This window comes from Ranitomeya imitator, chromosome 3 (assembly GCF_032444005.1).
Source record: "Ranitomeya imitator isolate aRanImi1 chromosome 3, aRanImi1.pri, whole genome shotgun sequence".
Lineage (NCBI taxonomy): Eukaryota > Metazoa > Chordata > Amphibia > Anura > Dendrobatidae > Ranitomeya > Ranitomeya imitator.
Genome location: NC_091284.1, coordinates 448,394,051 through 448,415,527, shown reverse-complemented (window position 1 = coordinate 448,415,527; position 21,477 = coordinate 448,394,051). Strand labels below are relative to the sequence as shown.

The 21,477-nt window shown below is 44.4% G+C and overlaps 1 protein-coding gene across 1 annotated transcript in view; it reads left to right on the top strand.

Moving 5' to 3' along the window:
• TMEM132E (transmembrane protein 132E) overlaps nt 1–21,477 on the top strand; it is a 751,655-nt gene that overhangs the window by 577,308 nt on the left and 152,870 nt on the right. The window contains exons 5-6 of the mRNA XM_069757391.1: nt 3,801–3,993; nt 4,191–4,334. Coding sequence (XP_069613492.1) covers nt 3,801–3,993; nt 4,191–4,334 — 337 coding nt within the window. The remainder of the gene's footprint in view (nt 1–3,800; nt 3,994–4,190; nt 4,335–21,477) is intronic.

Below are 21,477 nucleotides of genomic sequence, written 5' to 3'. Positions count from 1 at the left end.
CCACTGCAAAAGTTCCTTGCAGAAGGGAAAGGGAGCAGCTGGGTCAGGAGTTGAAGAGGGGGATGATTTTTGCTGGGAAAAGAGACTTCCTGTTTCTACACAGAGCAGAGGAAAGAGAAAAAATACTGGGTAGAAAGGCAAAATGAGCAATTGTAAGCACACAGTGCTATATAATATGATGACTGCAATATATTAAGAGAATAAAAACTTTGATAGGAGTACTTCCTTAACAATAATACTATTTTGTACTTTAATTGTTCCTTAATTGCTGCTAGTTCGGCCTCCTTTTCTACCCATATGTCAGTTAATAAAGATGTTCCTCTTTCTGTGTTATATGGCATTAGAGCGCTAACATTTTGGAGCTTCACAAAAATGATAGCTGTGAAGTTATAGATAATAAAAGGGATTTTTGACTTGACGTGAGACCCAAACTGATAGTGTGAGTTGATAGGTGATACTGTGCTGGGATCACGACTTTCTGTTCTTCTACCAATGTCGTACTGTAATATTGTTCTGTAGGCACAATGTCATGTAATTCCCCCTCAGCAGGCATCCAGCTTGAAACTCTCAACTGTTAGGTAGAATAAATTGAACAAATGTTTTATTGACTCCGAGTTCTTTACTTCTGGTTATCAAACTTTTGGGAAACTTCATATTAAGTAACAAAGGTCAAGAAAATGTTCATTATCACAAAAACCAAAGGTCGTATACACCTGGTGTTGCCATGAGCAAGCAACTTGTACTGCAGCAAGAAGAGTCCTGACATGTTTTGTATGCTTGAGAGAAAACTTATATATTGTTGCACTAAAAGGGGTTTTCCACTATCAGCTCCCCTTGTCTGTGATTGTTTACCAATGTCATGCCAATAGCGCTGCAATCACTGGGCTCAACGGCTCTTCCAAATTCACTCTCTGACTTGTTCACTTTAATCTTATTTTTTTGGTATTTTTTAACTTGCTCTTTTGGCTTCATATGAAGCCTAATAAAATCCGACCTAACGAGACAGATATGTAGTAGAGACATTTTTTAGTATTTGATGTAAAGGGAATCGGTCACCATGTTTGACCTTTCTAAACTATTAATGTGGGCATACAGGTTATAGACTGCTGAAAACAGCCCTACATGTAAGTCTCATATCAGCTGTGTTGCTGAGAAATCTTCTTTTAGCACTCGACGGATGGTGCCTGGAGTTATCAGGAGAATACAGAGCGGCCATTACACATCACACTGGTAACACTGGTAACCATCACATATCACACTAGTGTGAGCAGGTTGCGAGATGCAATGATGGACAGGAGGCAGAGCAACGGTTAACAAGTGTACTTAACAGGGGAATACTCCACCCAGGGAGGCAAACAGTTAAAGGGAGAACAAAAACAGTTCAGATGCAAAAAGATGTGCAGAGTCAATGAAAACAAGGGAAAAGATAGTGGCAGTTCATGTTAGATCAACTTAGCCTGTCAGTTGTCTTCCAGGCCGTGGCAATTACGGAGCAGGAGATGACGCCAACAACGGCTGTCGGGGTGCTGGTCCAGTGGGGTCCTGCGAACAACAGTCCGTCTTCTGGCGGCAGTGGTTGGTGTCCAGTACCTTCCACTGAGCCCCTAGTCCAAGAACATATGCGACCAGCGCATACAGGGCCGCAACACAATCAGGGTCTCCCATTGGCGGGAAAGTATATGCTGGTAAGATGGGTTACAAAAGTCTATCCAGTACTCGGTTCTCTCTTTGCGGCACGTGCGTTGTACTCACCGTCACGAAGCACACTGCAACTTGATCTCTGTCAGCTACGGGGCACACTGCACTTATCTCTCTGTGCTGCGTGCTGCCTGTTCCCACCAAGACTGTAGCGCTAACAACCACTGGCACGATGCTTCTCTAGCGGGGTCCTGCAGACCACTGTCCAGCAATGAGAGCAGCAGTGAACAGTCCTGAACGCTGCCCTGGCTCTTAGGCTGGCGTGCCACACTTAACTGAACAGGGCTCCCAGCTCTTTCCTTATTACTGCGATGGTCTCCGGCACTGTCTGAGCCCGACATGGCCCAGCAGATATACCCTGGGGAATCGGGGCGCAGATGGCAGTTCTGCACCCGATCTCTCCCTAGGCCACCGAGTCTGTCTGCTGCAGTCTATGGCAGCGCCGGAGGTTCGGGTGCGGAATGCGCTGCCTGCCCTGCTGCTCGCACGTTGATGGCTGGGGTCTCTCTGCAGCTTTGTTTGCTTTCTCCCTCAGCCTCCACAGCCTCCAGCCGTGTTTCCTTTCTAAACACACCCCTTCTTCCTGGGTCATGGGGCATGTCTGGTCCCCTATTCCTTCCCCCAGGAAACAGAGGATGCAGCCTCAACAGTTCCGGGCCGGCTCAATACAGGTACTTGCAGCCTGGTCTTCCTCCTTAAACCGGTAACACTGGTAACCATTACATATCACACTGGTAACTCCCCAATATATTTAAAATAAGTTCTGGGGGTAGAGTTATCTTTCAGGCACCATCTGCCCCAGAGCCAGGAAGAGGTCATTGGTATAAAGTGATACAAGATGATTTCCCAGGACCAACACAGCTGATATGAGACACACAGCAAGGACTATTTTCAGGAGTTTATAGCCTGTATGCCCATAGTAATTGTTTAGATAGATCAAATGTAGTGACAGATTCCCTTTAAAGCAGTTGTCTGCCTTAGGCTAAAAGTTTGCAGTCAGTCTATGTGACTGCAGACTTGTGAATCTTCACAGCGCCTTACTTGTATACTTCTGGCCACAGCCCGACTAGATTTGTCTAGCCTCGCACAATACACTTTCTCTGCGTCCATCTAGATGGCATATGACCACATGTGTGCAAATCACATACTTGCGGTCATGCACCCATCGCTCCCATTATCAGAGAATTCTCAAAGCACGCAGTAAAGGCCCCGTCACACATAGCGACGCTGCAGCGATACCGACAACGATCCGGATCGCTGCAGCGTCGCTGTTTGATCGCTGGAGAGCTGTCACACAGACAGCTCTCCAGCGACCAACGATCCCGAGGTCCCCGGTAACCAGGGTAAGCATCGGGTAACTAAGCGCAGGGCCACGCTTAGTAACCCGATGTTTACCCTGGTTACCATCGTTAAAGTAAAAAAAAAAAAACGCTACATACTTACCTACCGCTGTCTGTCCCCGGCGCTGTGCTTCTCTGCTCTGGCTGTGAGCACAGCGGCCGGAAAGCAGAGCGGTGACGTCACCGCTCTGCTTTCCGGCTGCCCGGCGCTCACAGCCAGAGCAGAGAAGCACAGCGCCGGGGACAGACAGCGGTAGGTAAGTATGTAGCGTTTTTTTTTTTTTACTTTAACGATGGTAACCAGGGTAAACATCGGGTTACTAAGCGCGGCCCTGCACTTAGTTACCCGATGTTTACCCTGGTTACCAGCGAAGACATCGCTGAATCGGCGTCACACACGCTGATTCAGCGATGTCAGCGGGACCTCAACGATCAAAAAAAGGTCCAGGCCATTCCGACACGACCAGCGATCTCACAGCAGGGGCCTGATCGCTGGTACGTGTCACACATAGCGAGATCGCTACTGAGATCGCTGTTGCGTCACAAAACTTGTGACTCAGCAGCGATCTCGCTAGCGATCTCGCTGTGTGTGACGGGGCCTTAAGTCCGCAGTCGAGTAGAGTGACTGCAGACTTGTAGCCCAAGGCCGTAAAACCTAGTTATTATTTATTTGCCTATACTTATGACCTTGTCATTATTTAGATGTACTAAACAGCAAATCAACGCAATTATCCAGTTTATTGTTTTTCATTTTACATTTAGGACTGAAGAACCGATTAACCCTGTAATGCAACTGGACTTCGAGATGGAGAATTTCACAAGTCAGTCTGTAAAAAGGCGTATAATGTGGCATCTAGAATATCAAGGTCAAAAACCTCCATCTGAAATGGAGAAAGCAGTGACAGAACTGACAGTAATCCAGAAGGATATTCGAGCTATAGTTCCTCTGGCTATGGTAAGACATCTTCTTTCATCCTTTACTTTTTATTAATAAAACTTTGCTGAAATTTTGTCGCTATGCGTTTTGAAGCTGTGATATTCATACTCAATTATGGAGCTATTTCTACTTTTGCACGTACATTTTGCCAATATGTTCTATATCTGGTGCATAGACTTCCACACTTTTATAATTGCTAATTTTTTTACTTTCAGGACACTGAGATAATTAACACAGCTATTCTGACAGGCCGGACAGTGGCTATCCCAGTGAAAGTCCTGGCTATTGAAGTGTCTGGAGTCATCACTGATATTACTTCTTTTACAGAGTGTAAATCCAGCAATGAGGACATCATCAAGGTAATGGAGGCAAAGGCATTAGGAGATGATGGGTGGTAATCACTGCTGGTGGGGAGTTCAGTGAAAGCTGGAGTTGAGAACTGTTGTCTTGGCATTTTAATGGAAGCCAGTCAAGAGAGTGAAAAGTAATCGTAGGACCAGACAGAAAATCATGGAGCGAGGTTCCATTTAGTTACACTGTTGAAAAGCGTAAATTGTGAAAATTATCAAGCTTTGACGCAAGCTATACTTAAGTCCTCAATCACACGTCCATGTTTCAACACATCCATGACAAAATGGTATTAGTTACCAGTGATTTGGATCATTATGTCATACTTGTCTGTTTTTACTATCAGTGTGTCATCACTGTTTTTCAAGGATGGATAAATTACGAAGCTTCCCCTATCCTTTGCAATATTAAAAGTGGACAGCATACGTATGACACACGAATGCCATCCGTGTGCTTTGCATGTTTTTCATCATATTGGTATTTTTTACCTGTGATGCCAGATAAACAGACTCAGTAAGTTTGCATGGATGCACAGTTCGTGAAATAACACGGACACGTAAAGATCACTATAGATTTTAATGAATATGTGTTGTATCAATGAAAAAAGCAGACAGAACATGCATTATGTGCAACAATGGTGAGTTTTCTTTTATGGTATCTTGTACTATTTTTCTTCTTGAGTATGGTCTGTGCTCTTTATAGTACCATACATGACCCCTGTTCTTCTCCTCCATATTTAGTATATGTGTCATCTGTAAGCAACATTTTACTGTTCTAGTTACATTCCTTCACAGTAGATAACGAAGCTTTCCTCGTAGCTATCAGCTGGAGAAAAATAGTTTTGCTTTAACAATAATAATAATAATAATAATTTTATTTCTATAGTGCCAACATATTTCGCAGCACTTTACATTTTAGAGGCCACTTGTACAGACAATATATACAGTGGGGCAAAAAAGTATTTAGTCAGTCAGCAATAGTGCAAGTTCCACCACTTAAAAAGATGAGAGGCGTCTGTAATTTACATCATAGGTAGACCTCAACTATGGGAGACAAACTGAGAAAAAAAATCCAGAAAATCACATTGTCTGTTTTTTTTATCATTTTATTTGCATATTATGGTGGAAAATAAGTATTTGGTCAGAAACAAACAATCAAGATTTCTGGCTCTCACAGACCTGTAACTTCTTCTTTAAGAGTCTCCTCTTTCCTCCACTCATTACCTGTAGTAATGGCACCTGTTTAAACTTGTTATCAGTATAAAAAGACACCTGTGCACACCCTCAAACAGTCTGACTCCAAACTCCACTATGGTGAAGACCAAAGAGCTGTCAAAGGACACCAGAAACAAAATTGTAGCCCTGCACCAGGCTGGGAAGACTGAGTATGCAATAGCCAACCAGCTTGGAGTGAAGAAATCAACAGTGGGAGCAATAATTAGAAAATGGAAGACTTACAAGACCACTGATAATCTCCCTCGATCTGGGGCTCCACGCAAAATCCCACCCCGTGGGGTCAGAATGATCACAAGAACGGTGAGCAAAAATCCCAGAACCACGCGGGGGGACCTAGTGAATGAACTGCAGAGAGCTGGGACCAATGTAACAAGGCCTACCATAAGTAACACACTACGCCACCATGGACTCAGATCCTGCAGTGCCAGACGTGTCCCACTGCTTAAGCCAGTACATGTCCGGGCCCGTCTGAAGTTTGCTAGAGAGCATTTAGATGATCCAGAGGAGTTTTGGGAGAATGTCCTATGGTCTGATGAAACCAAACTGGAACTGTTTGGTAGAAACACAACTTGTCGTGTTTGGAGGAAAAAGAATACTGAGTTACATCCATCAAACACCATACCTACTGTAAAGCATGGTGGTGGAAACATCATGCTTTGGGGCTGTTTCTCTGCAAAGGGGCCAGGACGACTTATCCGGGTACATGAAAGAATGAATGGGGCCATGTATCGTGAGATTTTGAGTGCAAACCTCCTTCCATCAGCAAGGGCATTGAAGATGAAACGTGGCTGCCTGGTTGGGTCTTTCAACATGACAATGATCCAAAGCACACCGCCAGGGCAACGAAGGAGTGGCTTCGTAAGAAGCATTTCAAGGTCCTGGAGTGGCCTAGCCAGTCTCCAGATCTCAACCCTATAGAAAACCTTTGGAGGGAGTTGAAAGTCCGTGTTGCCAAGCGAAAAGCCAAAAACATCACTGCTCTAGAGGAGATCTGCATGGAGGAATGGGCCAACATACCAACAACAGTGTGTGGCAACCTTGTGAAGACTTACAGAAAACGTTTGACCTCTGTCATTGCCAACAAAGGATATATTACAAAGTATTGAGATGAAATTTTGTTTCTGACCAAATACTTATTTTCCACCATAATATGCAAATAAAATGTTAAAAAAACAGACAATGTGATTTTCTGGATTTTTTTCTCTCAGTTTGTCTCCCATAGTTGAGGTCTACCTATGATGTAAATTACAGACGCCTCTCATCTTTTTAAGTGGTGGAACTTGCACTATTGCTGACTGACTAAATACTTTTTTGCCCCACTGTATATTACAGCATAACAATAAACACATAGATCAAAACAGATATCAAGAGGAATGAGGGCCCTGCTCGCAAGCTTACAATCTATGAGGAAAAAGGGAGACACGAGAGGTGGATGGTAACAATTCCTTGTACTGTACAATCCAGCCATCACTGGAATAAATAGGGTGTTCACATAATGTTGCATAAAGTGGTCACCAACCTGCATGAGTACAGACACAGACGGCTATTAAGTGCAGATAGGGTATGAGATCAGATGATACGAGGATCCTGGTTTTGAAGAACATTTTGTATGGGCAAATTAGGGATAGTTAGATAAATATGTTGAGGTGATAGGCCAGTCTGAAGAAATGTGTTTTTAGGGCACTCTTAAAACTGTGGGCATTGGAGACTAATTAAAGTGTCATGGGTAGTGCATTCCAAAGAATTGGCACAGCTCATGAGAAGTCTTAGAGATGGGAATGGGAGGTTTGAATTATTGACGATGTTAGTCTTAGGTGAATAGCAAAATGCAGGACTAAGGTAAGGTGGTAGAGTGAGAAAAGGGAGGAGATGTAGGGTGGTGCTAAAACATGAAGCGCTTTGTGTGAGAAGTTTATAGTGAACAATGTATCATATGGGCAACCAGTAAAACGACTGGCACAGGGTAGAGGCATCGGTGTAACGGTTGACAAAGAATATGATTCTGGCTACTGCATTCAGGACGGATTGGAGAGGGGAGAGTTTAGTAAGAGGGAGACCATTTTGTAGGGTGGCAATAGTCCAGTCAAAACTTAATTTTCACTTTCTTCTATCCATTTGGCTGAAAAAATATACTGTGCTTTGTTAGCCTGCATTTAGTTAATTATTATTATTACTGTGCTTTGTTAGCCTGCTTTTAGTTAATTATTATTATTATTATTTTTTTTTTATTTATTCCATGGCACTTTACATGTGAAATGGGATGTACATAACAAAAAACAAGTACAATAATGTTGAACAAAATGAGTCACCGACTGGTACAGGATGAGAGAGGAGCATTCCCAATAGGGCTCACAATCTACAAGGGATGGATAAGGATACAGTAGATGAGTGTAGAGCTGGTCATGCAGCAGTCTGGTGGTTACTGCAGGTTGTCGGCTTGTTGAAAGAGGAAGGTCTTCAGGTTACTTTTGAAGGTTTCCCCAGTAGGCAAGAGTCTGATATGTTGGGGTAGAGCATTTCAGAGTAGCAGGGATACACGGGCAAAATATTGTATGTGATTGTGGGAAGACAAAATAAAAGCGGAGTAGAGAAGGAGATCTTGTGAGGATCGGAGCATGCATGCAGGTAATTACCAGGAGACTAGGTCACAGATGTATTGAGGAGATTTGTTGTGGATGGCTTTGTATGCCAAGGTTAGAGTTTTGAACTTGAGTCTCTGGGCAATGGTGGGCCAGTGAAGGGATTGACTGAGAGGAGAGGCCAGGGAATAGGTGGATTAGTCGGGCAGCAAAGCTTAAAATAGATTGGAGGGTGTGACAGTGTTAGAGGAGAGGCTGCAGTGGTGAAGGTGGAAGATGACGAGGGCATGCACTAGTGCTTTTGCAGATTCTTGATTGAGGAATAAGCGATTCTGGGAGACATTTACAGTTAGGTCCATATATATTTGGACAGAGACAACATTTTTCTAATTTTGGTTATAGACATTACCACAATGAATTTTAAACAAAACAATTCAGATGCAGTTGAAGTTCAGACTTTCAGCTTTCATTTGAGGGTATCCACATTAAAATTGGATGAAGGGTTTAGGAGTTTCAGCTCCTTAACATGTGCCACACTGTTTATAAAGGGACCAAAAGTAATTGGACAGATTCAATAATTTTAAATAAAATGTTCATTTTTAGTACTTGGGTTGAAAACCCTTTGTTGGCAATGACTGCCTGAAGTGTTGAACTCATGGACATCACCAGATGCTGTGTTTCCTCCTTTTTGAAGCTTGTCCAGGCCTTCACTGCGGTGGTTTTCAGTTGCTGTTTGTTTGTGGGCCTTTCGGTCTGAAGTTTAGTCTTTAACAAGTGAAATGCATGCTCAATTGGGTTGACATCAGGTGACTGACTTTGCCATTCAAGAATATTCTACTTCTTTGCTTTAATAAACTCCTGGGTTGCTTTGGCTTTATGTTTTGGGTCATTGTCCATCTGTAGTATGAAATGATGACCAATCAGTTTGGCTGCATTTGGCTGGATCTGAGCCCACAGTATGTCTCTGAATACCTCAGAATTCATTTGGCTGCTTCTGTCCTGTGTCACATCATCAATAAACACTAGTGACCCAGTGCCACTGGCAGCCATGCATGCTCAAGCCATCACACTGCCTCCGCCATGTTTTACAGATGATGTGGTATGCTTTGGATCATGAGCTGTACCACGCCTTCACCATACTTTTCTCTTTCCATCATTCTGGTAGAGTTTGATCTTGGTTTCATCTCTCCATAGAATGTTCTTCCAGAACTGTGCTGGCTTTTTTAGATGTTTTCAGCAAAGTCCAGTCTAGTCTTTTTATTCTTAATGCTTATGAGTGGCTTGCACCGTGCAGTGATCCCTCTGTATTTACTTTCATGCAGTCTTCTCTTTATGGTAGATTTGGATATTGATATGCCTACCTCCTGGAGAGTGTTGTTCACTTGGTTGGCTGTTGTGAAGGGGTTTCTCTTCACCATGGAGATTATTTTGCGATCATCCACCACTATTGTCTTCCGTGGGCGCCCAGGTCTTTTTGCATTGATGAGTTCACCAGTGCTTTCTTTCTTTCTTTCTTTCTCAGGATGTACCAAACTGTAGATTTTGCCACTCCTAATATTGCAGCAATTTCTCGGATGGGTTTTTTTCTGTTTTCGCAGCTTAAGGATGGCTTGTTTCAGTGCATGGAGAGCTCCTCTGGCCACATGTTTACTTCACAGCAAAACCTTCCAAATGCAAGCACCACACCTCAAATCAACTCCAGGCGTTTTATCTGCTTAATTGAGAATGAAATAATGAAGGGATTGCCCACACGTGTCCATGAAATAGCCTTGGAGTCAATTGTCCAATAACTTTTGGCCCCTTTAAAAACAGGGTGGCACATGTTAAGGAGCTGGAACTCCTAAACCCTTCATCCAATTTTAATGTGGATACCCTCAAATGAAAGCTGAAAGTCTGAACTTCAACTGCATCTGAATTGTTTTGTTTAAAATTCATTGTGGTAATGTCTATAATCAAAATTTGAAAAATGTTGTCTCTGTCCAAATATATATGGACCTAACTGTATGAGCTGAAGTCAGCAGGAAGTGGAAAGGGCTTGGATAAGTGGTTTGAAGGAGAGATCAGAGTCAAGAGTTACCCCAAGACAGCAAGCTTGTGGGACTGGGTAGAGTGGGCAGGCATTTACATTGATGGATAGGTATGTTGGGGGGTTGAGTGAGATGGTGCGAAGATGATGAATTCTGTTTTATCCATGTTAAGTTTTAGAATTCTAGTAGAGAAGGAAGCTGATATAGTTGACAGAAATTGTAGGATTTTGGTTAGTAAAGAGGTGATATCAAGTCCAGAGAACTAGATCTGTGTGTCATCAGCATAAAGATGATACTGATAGCCGTGGGATTCTATGAGCTGTCCCAGGCTGGAGGTGTAGATCGAGGTGAGCAGAGGTCCTGGAACTGAACCTTGGGGGACACCAACAGATAGGGGGTGAGGTGGGGTGTAAGTGGGAGAAACTAAATATCTGGTCTGTTAGTTATAAGGAGATCCAAAGTAGGGCCAAGTCTGTGATGCCAAGAGATGACAGAATCTGTAGTAATAGGGAATTGTCAACTGTGTCGAAGGCAGATGACAGGTCCAGGACGAGGAGGACAGAGTAGTGTTGCTTGGATTTGGCAGTTGGTAGGTCATTAGTGACTTTAGTAAGAGCAGTTTCAGTGTAATGGTGCGGTCAGAAGCCTGATTGTAAGGAGTCAAAAAGGAAGCAGGAGGAGAGGTGGGAGGACAGTTCGACATGGATGTGTTGTTCCAGTAGTTTTGAGGCATAGGCTAGAAGTGATATGGGGTGATATCTAAACAGAGATCTTGGGTCAAGGGTGGGCTTTATGAGGATGGGTGTGATCTAGGCATATTTCAAGCATGAAGGAAAGGAACCATATGTTAGTGATAGGTTGAAGAGATGGGTAAGGGTTGGGATGAAGACTGTGGCGAGGTTTGGGATGAAGTAGGATGAAATCGGGTCAAGTGCACAGGTGGTTAGATGTGATTTGGAGAGTAAAGAAGAAACGTGACATTCTATAATGGTGGAGTAGCTTGTTTTGAAGGAGGAGAGCAGAGTAGTAATGAGGAGGGGCTGTAGGCCAAAGCTTTCTCTGATGCTTGAAGAATAAAGAATGAGATGCAGTTAATGTGCCAAAATGTCTATTACAACAGGTAATAGACATTTTGGCACATTAACTGCATAATCTAATGCCCTTCAGGTTTGTCATAATTAAAACCTAAAGGCCCGATTCATAATTTCATTTGTGTCTGTTTTCTGTTGAGTCATGGTGCTTTGCTGTTTTTTTTTTTGTTTGCTCCAAATTCATCCTTCCATTTGTGTCTATTTTTAAAGGGAACCTGTCACGTGAAAAAAAGGTATTAACCTACAGATATGGGGATAATCTGTAGGCTAACAAGGTTCAGAAACTGCCCGATGCTTGCACTTTGAGCTTCGCTCTGGGGGAAAATTAACTTTATTCCTACTGGCAGTGTTTGGTTTTCAGTGATGGGGTGACACGGTGCAGTTTTAGTAACCACTCAGTGTGTAGACAGCAGCAACTGTAACCGTGCCCTCAACACTGACTGAAAGCAGAATCAGTCAGTACTAGAGGCACGGATAGCCGCCACTTTATTAACATTTAGATTAACCCCATCTGCAGATTTTTTATGAGACAGGTTCCCTGTTCATTACATTTGCTACATTTTGTTCTGCAGGCAAAACCTTCTCTCTTTGGCAGTAAAGATGCTGCCTTCAAAAAGCAGGCTTTGCTGCAATTTTATGCTGTGTTTTTTTTGCTGCATTTTGTTGTCTTTTGTGCCAAAAAAGCAGCAAAACTTGATAACTGCATTTTTGCACTTATTCTTTGCTTTTTATAGATGAAAAAAATGCTGAAAGAAATGACATGCTACAGTTTGCAAAAACGCAGTTTTCCAATTCAAAAAACAATGTGTGTGCATGAGATTTCTGAAATCTCATAATCTCATAGATTTTGCTAGTACTGTAAAACGCAGCTTAAAATTTGCATTAAAAAATAGCAAAAAACGCAATGTGTGAACATAGCCTGTCTATTTTATGTGTTGATCATAAATGTATTGCCTTAGCTTGCCACTGTGGGCATGGTTTAGAGTTTCCAGATGTTTTCACTTGATCCATCATTTGTCGCTTTTTTAAAAAAAAGTCACAACATTTTTTGCAAATGTATTCCAGTCTTCCATTGCAACAGTTCGATGTACTGTAAAACTACTTTTGCGACATTTTGCAAGACGTGTGACTTTTTGCACTAAAAACTCACAAAAACAGATAAAGACCAAAAAGACCATTTTTCAACTTGTGCAAAATCCATGAACCACATGAATGAATTTGTCAGCAAATAAAGTCAGCAAATAACACAACATAAAAAAAAGAAATAAGACTTAAAAAACACAACTGATGAATTGGGCCCTAAATATTAAATAATTTGACTTTCCACTACTAGAAATCAGCAGTTTTAATGCACATAGTCCACAAGAGTTTACCAAAACCAGTACACAATTGCTATCAGTGTGTTTTGTATTTTTTTTACATTTTAATTTTTGCATATATTTTGTGTGAAGAACATTCAAAGATATTCTAAAAATAATTTTGCACAGTACAGTGTCCATGAATGTTATGTGGTAAATGTTTGCTTTGCTTATTAAGCTTTTAACTTTGGAAGTTTCACTTTCTATCAACACATTTTATGTTTTTTTTGGCTTGGGGCGATCAGTGTATCCTTTTGGTGTTTTTTTTTGCTATAAAGCCAACGCTCGGTAAATGCTCAAGCTTTCCTTCCAATTATGCTCTCAAGACTGTTAGCACATCACTGCTGGGCTAAGGGCACACTATAATTTCAGAGCCTCAACATTTTCTTTTCCGCAGTCCTAATCACACTGTCAAGTCTTTCTAATCTCTAGGTTACTGACCTACATAGATTTCTTCTGGTAGGTTAGCTAGATAAGAGTCACCATGACTGTCATTGATCATTGCTCTTAAACTTTTTCAAATACCCACCAATTTCTATCCCTGGCTCTCGATGGATAATAGAACGGCATTAATATGATTATGTGGACTATGTATAAAACATATCACTTACTATCAGTGATTCTGGAAAGTCCAGGGGTGATATAATACATCAAAAAACCAGTGTAAATATTCCTTAGCCTACTGCTTCTGCCTACAAATGCGTCTGATCAGGGTCATCTGGCTTGTTAACTGTTCTTGCTGCTACGGGAATATTTATTGCTCGAGATTGCTGTATTTCACCGGTAGCAGCGTGATTAATAATAATGATTTGTAAGTTATTTCAATTTGGAAGTATAATTTAAAAAAAAAAAGGATGGCAACATCAATTCAAGTGCGCATGATTCATCAATAACAGTAAACTCTAGTGCGAATGAATTGGCAACTGATAAGAATCATTGATTGCTCCGAAAACACACGGCACACCTAGCTTCCTAAGTAGACTCAATTATGTCGCTTGCTTTCTGCTGTTAAAAATCAGGTACCTATTTCCTAATAAACACAACCTTTCGAGAAGAAAATCCAAAAAACATTTACTTGACCTTTTTATCTGATTGTTTAAACGAGTCGTATAATTGTGATAGAGATGATATCGCAATGGAGTAAAATAATGAATGATTAAACATGAATACATTGAAAAAGCAATTAATTCTAAATAATTGAATTCATACAGATCGAGCAGAGATAATACTCCTATTTGGGGATTTAATAATGTGGGATCTCGGTGGGGTCTCGGTAGTGTTATATGTAACTATAAATAAACCTGAGTGGTATTGTAAGTGCTTAGATAGATTAGAAGGGTCCGCTTTTTTATCTCCAGTAACAGGACTGCGTTCCTTTAGGAATTGCATCTATATTGCAGCTCATCCCTTTAAGTATCTATACTATACCCTCATCCACAAAGCACTCCATGGCTCAGCACCACCCTACATCTCCTCCCTGGTATCAGTCTACCACCCTACCCGTGCCCTCCGCTCCGCGAATGACCTCAGGTTAGCATCCTCAATAATCAGAACCTCCCACTCCCGTCTCCAAGACTTTACACGTGCTGCGCCGATTCTTTGGAATGCACTACCTAGGTTAATACGATTAATCCCCAATCCCCACAGTTTTAATCGTACCCTAAAAACTCATTTTTTCAGACTGGCCTACCGCCTCAACGCATTAACCTAACGATCCCTGTGTGGCCTATTTATAATAATAAAAAAAAAAAAGGTTCCTCGCATCATGTTCTCATACACTTTATGCAGTATTAGCCCTCTGTGTCTGTACTGCTACATACTGGTTCATGCAGCTTTACATGAACACCTGAGCTTTACACTATGGCCGGTCCGAATAACTAAAGCAATTGTTACCATCCACCTCTCGTGTCTCCCCTTTTCCTCATAGTCTGTAAGTTTGCGAGCAGGGCCCTCACTCCTCCTGGTATCTGTTTTGAACTGTATTTCTGTTATGCTGTAATGTCTATTGTCTGTACAAGTCCCCTCTATAATTTGTAAAGCGCTGCGGAATATGTTGGCGCTATATAAATAAAAATTATTATTATATTATACTATACACAGCGCGAGGACAAAGTAGGCGCTGTTTTTAGAAAATAATCAGACACTTATTTCTAACCTACTGGACAACTATGGTGCTGAACTGTAGAGTTATGGGTTTTGAAAATGGATCTGCAACCCCTCTAAAATGAAACCTGTCTTGTCCGATAAGGTTATTACCTGCTGATATAGGTTTAATTTGCAAGTTAACAGCTATGAAGGTGCTCGAATGCTGTACTGAAAGAACTGGGTCCAGCAAAAAATGAACTTTATCTTTAGTTGGAACTACCAACTTTCAGTGATGAAGGCCTGCTGCAGCATTGCCAGTCTGACTGATAGCCGATCCTGCAGTGCATCAGTGCACACAGGGTTGCCAACTTGACTTTTTATTTTTTCTGGACAACTTGTCAAAAGATCACAGACAGACAATATTTCTTGCGAATGTAAGGAGGTAGACCAGACGGCGGGTACCTGCATGCCGGGTCCGGAACTAAAAAGGCTGCATCCTGTGTTCCAGGGGGGAAGCCTGAATGGGGTGGACCTTCCCCTGCTGTCTGGGGGATGCCTGAGCAAGGAGGAACTTCCTGGGGACGGAGAAGGGCGACGAGAACCAGGAAAGGGCACGCAGCAGCAGAGGTATAAAAGTAAAAAGCGAGCTATATGGGGGAGTCTGGCACCGGCAGAGTGGAGTGTGGGGAGCAGCGCAGAGAGCAGTGTGCAGAGCGGTGAGCAGAGCAGTGAGCAACGCGCTCTGCTTCTCCCATTCGACTGTACCGGTGTGGCGATGGGCCATATAGAAGGAGGCCCTGTTGCATGTAGAGCAGAGCCATACACAGCAGAGCAGAGCCGTGCAGACTGTGTATACACCAGAGGCGTAGCTAGGGGTTCAGCTCAGGGGGGGCAAAACATGTGAGTGGGCCCCTAACAGGCGGACATATCATTAGTGCAAACTATGCGGCAGCACATGGGCCCAAGAGTTAAGGGGGGCCTTTTTTACCTCTAAATAAGGTGCAATTTTGTATTTTTAGAAGTTCTTGGGCTGCAAAGGACCCATATATTGTTCTTGCACATAGGCCCTTTTCTGTCTGTGTCCACAGACAAAATAAATCTCTATACAATAACCAGTACTGATATTACCGCCATACGGTAATACCATATAGTGGTAGAGACCAGTCCTGCATGACATAGAGAGATCACAGTACAGTTGTAGATGGTGACTTACAGAGGACGTTCTTTCAGGTGGAGCCATTCACTTTTCCCTGACAAACTGTGTCTACTATTACTTCCACATTTTTCAGTCACCGCTCTGTGCATAGAGAGCGGCGACTGTAACTGATGCCCCGGGACAGACTGACAGCCGGTACAGCACTATCTGCCACCCAGTAGTTAGGCTTCAATGCTTGGTAAGTGCCTACTTAATATTTAGGAGTCCCCCTAAGTACAGTAATAATGGCCCCAGCATCGCTGATGAGAGCAGGAGGTCACGTGACGATTTTCTTCTATTGAGAGAAGTCAAACTTGTCTAGTCAACACGTGCAAATAGCAAACGTGGTCGCATGAGCGCCTGATCACACCAGTGGTCTTGGGGTCTCATGACGGCAGGTGCACCCCATCATGATTTGGCAGTCTGTAGAGTGACTGCAGACAATTATCCCAAGCCTTTAATAACTTAAAGGGAACCTGTCACCCCCCAGGGCCTATTAAGGTAAAAGAGCCACCTTCTTCAGCACTAAGGCTGCATTCTGTGAAGGTGGCTCTTATGTTTTTTATCCCTTATAATAACGCTGAAATATTCACTTTTATAAATTGTGCGCCATACCTGTATTGAGTCCGGGGGGGTACGTTTTCTCCCCCTGACTCAGCCGCCTCGCAGCCATTCATCATCCCACCAAGCACCGCCTCCTCTCTGTCTTGTGCCGTCACCGGCGCTCTGCAATTATTTCTCAGGCATGCGCAATGCGCGCTGCCCTGGAACTTATATCAAGTGATGTAAGTAGATCGCACCTGCGCACAGCGCCAGATTCCAAGCCCCGCAGTGTGAATAAATCATAACACACTGCGGGGTGGGATCTCGGGCCTCCGCTACACGCAGGCGCGATATCAGAACATCAGCTGATGGGAGTTCCAGGACAGTGCACACGGCGCATGCCTGAAAAATGAGAGCCCAGCCCAGGCATCAGCGCCCGGTGGGATGATTGACGGCTGGGAGGCGGTTGTGTCCGGAGACAAAAGACGTACCCCCCGGACTCAATACAGGTATGGCGCACAATTTATAAAAGTGAATATTTCAGCGTTATTAGGGAACAAAACCATAAGAGCCACCTTCACAGAATGCAGCCTTAGTGCTGCTGAAGGTGGCTGGCTCTATTACCTTAATAGGCCCTGGGGGGGTGACAGGTTCCCTTTAATAATTTAATTATAATTTATAAGCAATTTATTCTTATAACATAGAATGCAGCCCGTGGTTACTGTATTGTTATGCTTGTTAGGGGGCAGACAGACGGACATATTTCTCATGTGAGGATCGCATCGCAATCCTCCGACTGACCGTCGGCTCTCCTGACCTGAGGCTGACAGTTGCATAGTAATCTATCACGCAGTCAAGCTTATGTCAGGAGAGGTGTCAGTGCCAGTCCGAGGATTGCAATGCGCTCGTCGCATGAGTTATACAGTGTCTGTCTGCCTCCTTATGTTAATACTTATCCTTGTTATAGTAATATTAACCTTCTTTGCTATGCTTGTTTTACTAATACTTATAAAAGACCCAGCTCGCAATAATAAAAAACCCCCGACCTCCCCATCTCCAGCCCCCAAGACAGCAACTATTAGGGTATGTTTCCAAGGGGCGTATTGCTTGGGGTTTTGCTGGGGATTGGATGCTGTGTACATCCGCAGCGTCGAAACCGCAGCTTCCAGATGTTACAGAATAGTGGAGGGGATTTTATGAAATCCCGTCTCCACTATGCGTACATAGACGCAGGTGGCAGACCTGCGTAACCGGACATGTGGCGCGTTTTTCTAGACAGCAGCATGTCTATTTATCTTGTGGAGACCCTCTGTCTCCACAAGATAAATAAAACAGTCTATGAATAGGATGCGGTGATTCCACCTGTGTTCAATGAATATATGCAGAATCACAACAACAGGGGTCAGCACTTTAGGCGGAGCGGGGTATCTGCTGCGTCCAAAGCGCTGCCAATACACCTCGAGGACACGTACCCTCACATATGATGAAGTGAATATCTCATAACATTAAACATTATGATAATAATCAGCCCCCCTGTGCCCCCTCACCCACGTCAGCCCTCATAATACCCTCAAACTCTCCCATTCACCCCCAGTGCCCTGTCTCCCTCCCACAATAGCACCACCCTCTCTCATTCACCCCACAGTGCCCTGTCCCCCTGCACACCCACAATAACCCCCATGGTCTCACATTTACCCCACAGTGCCCTGTCCTCCTCTACCACTTCAGCCCCTACAATACCACAATCCTCTCACATTCACCCCCACAGTGACCATGATAGGCCTAAACCGAATTACTCTAATAAACTCCATCCCCACTTACTGATGAAGTTTTCAGGCAGTGAGGAGAACCAGGAAGTGTCCAGATAGATGCACGGAGGGCACTAGGACCCAGCGTGCCTCAGCCAAACCAAGCGTGCACAGCCAGAAAGTAAGGCTACGTTCACATTAGCGTTGCGCGCCGGTGCGTCGGCGACGCAACGGCGACGCAACGCACGACGCACAAAAAACGCGCGCAAAAACGCTGCGTTTTGCGACGCGTACGTCGTTTTTTGACGAAAATCGGACGCACGAAAAATGCAACTTGTTGCATTTTCTTGCTTCCGACGCTAGCGTCGGAAACGACGCACGTGTCGAAAAACGCTACAAAAAAACGCACGCGTCCCCTATGTTAAACATAGGGGCGCGTCGCCGCTGCGTCACCGCTGCGTCGCCGACGCAACGGCGACGCACATTAGCGGAACGCTAATGTGAACGTAGCCTAAGTAACTGCATCTGCTGCTGCTGCCACCAGGAAGAGACTCCTCCGGTGAGACCACATCGCACTCTGCACGGAGGGGGGCTCTGCAGCCGGCATTGTGCTGCTCTCTCCCTGACACCTCAGACTCGGCAGTGGATCTACCGGTGGGCCCCTTCAGGTGACTGGGCCCGGGGCAATGGCCCCCTCTGCCCCCCCCCCAGTAGCTACGCTACTGGTATACACCCAGCCGAGTCGTGCAGACCGAGTGGAGCTGAGCCAGCTGTGCAGCAGCCAGAGAGAGATGTGCCCTGCCCAGAGAGCACCAGCAGTGTGGAAGCCAGAGCCTGTCATTGCCTGCCGCCAACAGCGAGGACCAGGGAGAGAGAGAGATGTGTGGTGTCAGTCCGGTCTCCATGTCCGTGAGTACTACACACGTGCCCCATAAGAGTGACCGGGACAGTACAGACCTTCGTACCCTGACTGAGCCATTAAACACCTACCGAGCCACGTTGGGTTCGTACAAGACTGTGACCCAAATTACCGTCAGTCACTTTGGACCCATTTGACCGAGACTGTCAAGAGAGTAGTGCAGAATACACGTCGGGCTTAGACAGTACCATGGCCCGTAACCATGGAGGCATCTACAGTATGTGGTCTAGGGGCAGTGGAAGGTACCGGAGACCGACCACTGTCACCAGAAGACGGAGTATTGTTGCTTGCTGAACCCCATTAATAAAGACACCACGCCCGCCTTTGCCGGTGTTATTGAGTTCGCAGCAGGAGCTGCAGTGTTAAGACTTCCTGATACGCTTGCTACCAAAGTGTCATTATTTGTACCGTTGTACTTTACTTTGCCATTCATACTGTTTAACTCTTTTTCCTCCCTGCATGGAGTATTCCCCTGTAAATAAACCTGTTAACCCTTTCTCTGCCTCCCATCCATCATTGCATCCTGCGTTCCTGCATGCATAGCTTTCTACACGAACATGTTATAAAATTATAATGAAACACTAATTATAAGTGATCTATGTTTACAGCCCATAATTCTGATATGAAGACATCAGCTGCATTCACTGTAAGCTGTAAAATTTGGAAAATTACGGACAAAATAATCTGTATAAATTTATTTAATTTTATTTCTATAGCGCCAACATATTCGGGAACAATAAACATTTTAGAAGGGCCTTGTACAGACTATAAAGACATTACAGCATAACAATAATCACATAACTCAACAGATACCAAGAGGAATAAGGGCCCTGCTCGCAAGCTAAAAATCTATGAGGAAACGTCCAGCTATCAATATAATAATCAGGGTATTCACGTAACGCTGCATGAACTGGTTACCAACCAGTATGTACTGTATATGGACACAGAGGGCTATTAGTTGCATATACGGTGTGTGACCAGATTATATGAGGGTCCTGGTTTTGAAGAAAATTTTGAATGGGCAACACATGGATAGTTAGATTAATGTTTTGAGGAGGTAGGTGTTAGAGGTCGAGTTCCCGCTTCTGCACAGGGGGAATCTCGATCCGTCTCCGCTGCGGTCTCCCATTCTCCTCCAGCCGCAGTGGAGTCTGCTCAGCAGGGACGTCGATCCCAGCGTCTCGCTCAGTCTGACTCTGTGCGAAGAGTTGCTGCTGCTTCTCCAGTCTCTGCCATTAAAGTCAGTGCTGGTCAGCAGCGAGCGGACTTCTCTGGGACTAAGTCCTTGTCTGCACGTACTGAGCATGCCCAGGGTAAGATCTCCCGTTGGAGATCGAGGGTCATGTGCTCAGGCTCTGCGGCACATCCCATTGGTCCTCTTGGCAGGTCTTGGAAGGGCAAAAGTGCTGTAGCCACTTCCTGTGCTGCAACTATATAAACTGCACATGACCGCACGGCCATGCGCTAGTATTGTCTCATAACGTTATATGTGTGTGTGTAGATGAATGTATGTCGATGGATGAAAGCTCCTAAATATCCCTCCCTAGAGTTGTTGTCTGCTCGCGGATGTTGGTAGCTATCTAGCGCCCGACTAACCATCTGCACGATACACACATTACAGCGTCCTCTTGCTGTGTTCGCCTGTACGGCGCCGTGCGCTTGCCTAGCGCTTTCCATACATAAGCCTGTGTGGTTGGTGGCGTCCGTCAGTGCGGCATTGCTCGCACTCCTGTGCATTTATATATTTCTAATTAGTTTCCTTACACACCCAGTTGTGGTGTAGTGCCAGCAAGGGTCTAATCGGACTTCAATCCCAGTTGGGGTTAAGTACGCTGACTGCTTGCTCGCGCTTTAGGTGCGGTACCGCGGTCCTGTGACGCAACAGGATTGCTTCCTTCACGCTGGGTGAGGTTGAACCCACGTGTGTTTACTTTAGTGTACCGCCATATAGTCTGCAATTTACTAGCAGCGGGTTTTCACCTGCACGGTGGACCTCGGACTGCGAACGCATCTATATCATCTTTCTGGGTGCGTTCCGCCAGTCCTAACATAATACTAGCGCCAAGGTCTGGCTAGTAAATGGCGGACGATCAGCGTTTACAGCGGTACATCCAGCAGCTGGAGGGAAGGTTGGCGGCTCTAGAGCGTTCAACTTCAGCTGTGGATGTTACTGCTGTCGCTGTTCAGGCTGCAAGTGTGGCTGCAGCTACCTTGTCCACTGCTGCCCCTGTACCGACGCTATCTCGCCTCCCGCTACCAGAGAAATTTTCTGGTGACAGTAAGTCCTGTAGGGGTTTCTTGAGTCAGTGCTCAATACATCTCGAGCTTCTGGCCTCTCGTTTCCCTACAGAGCGGGCTAAGGTGGGCTTTATCA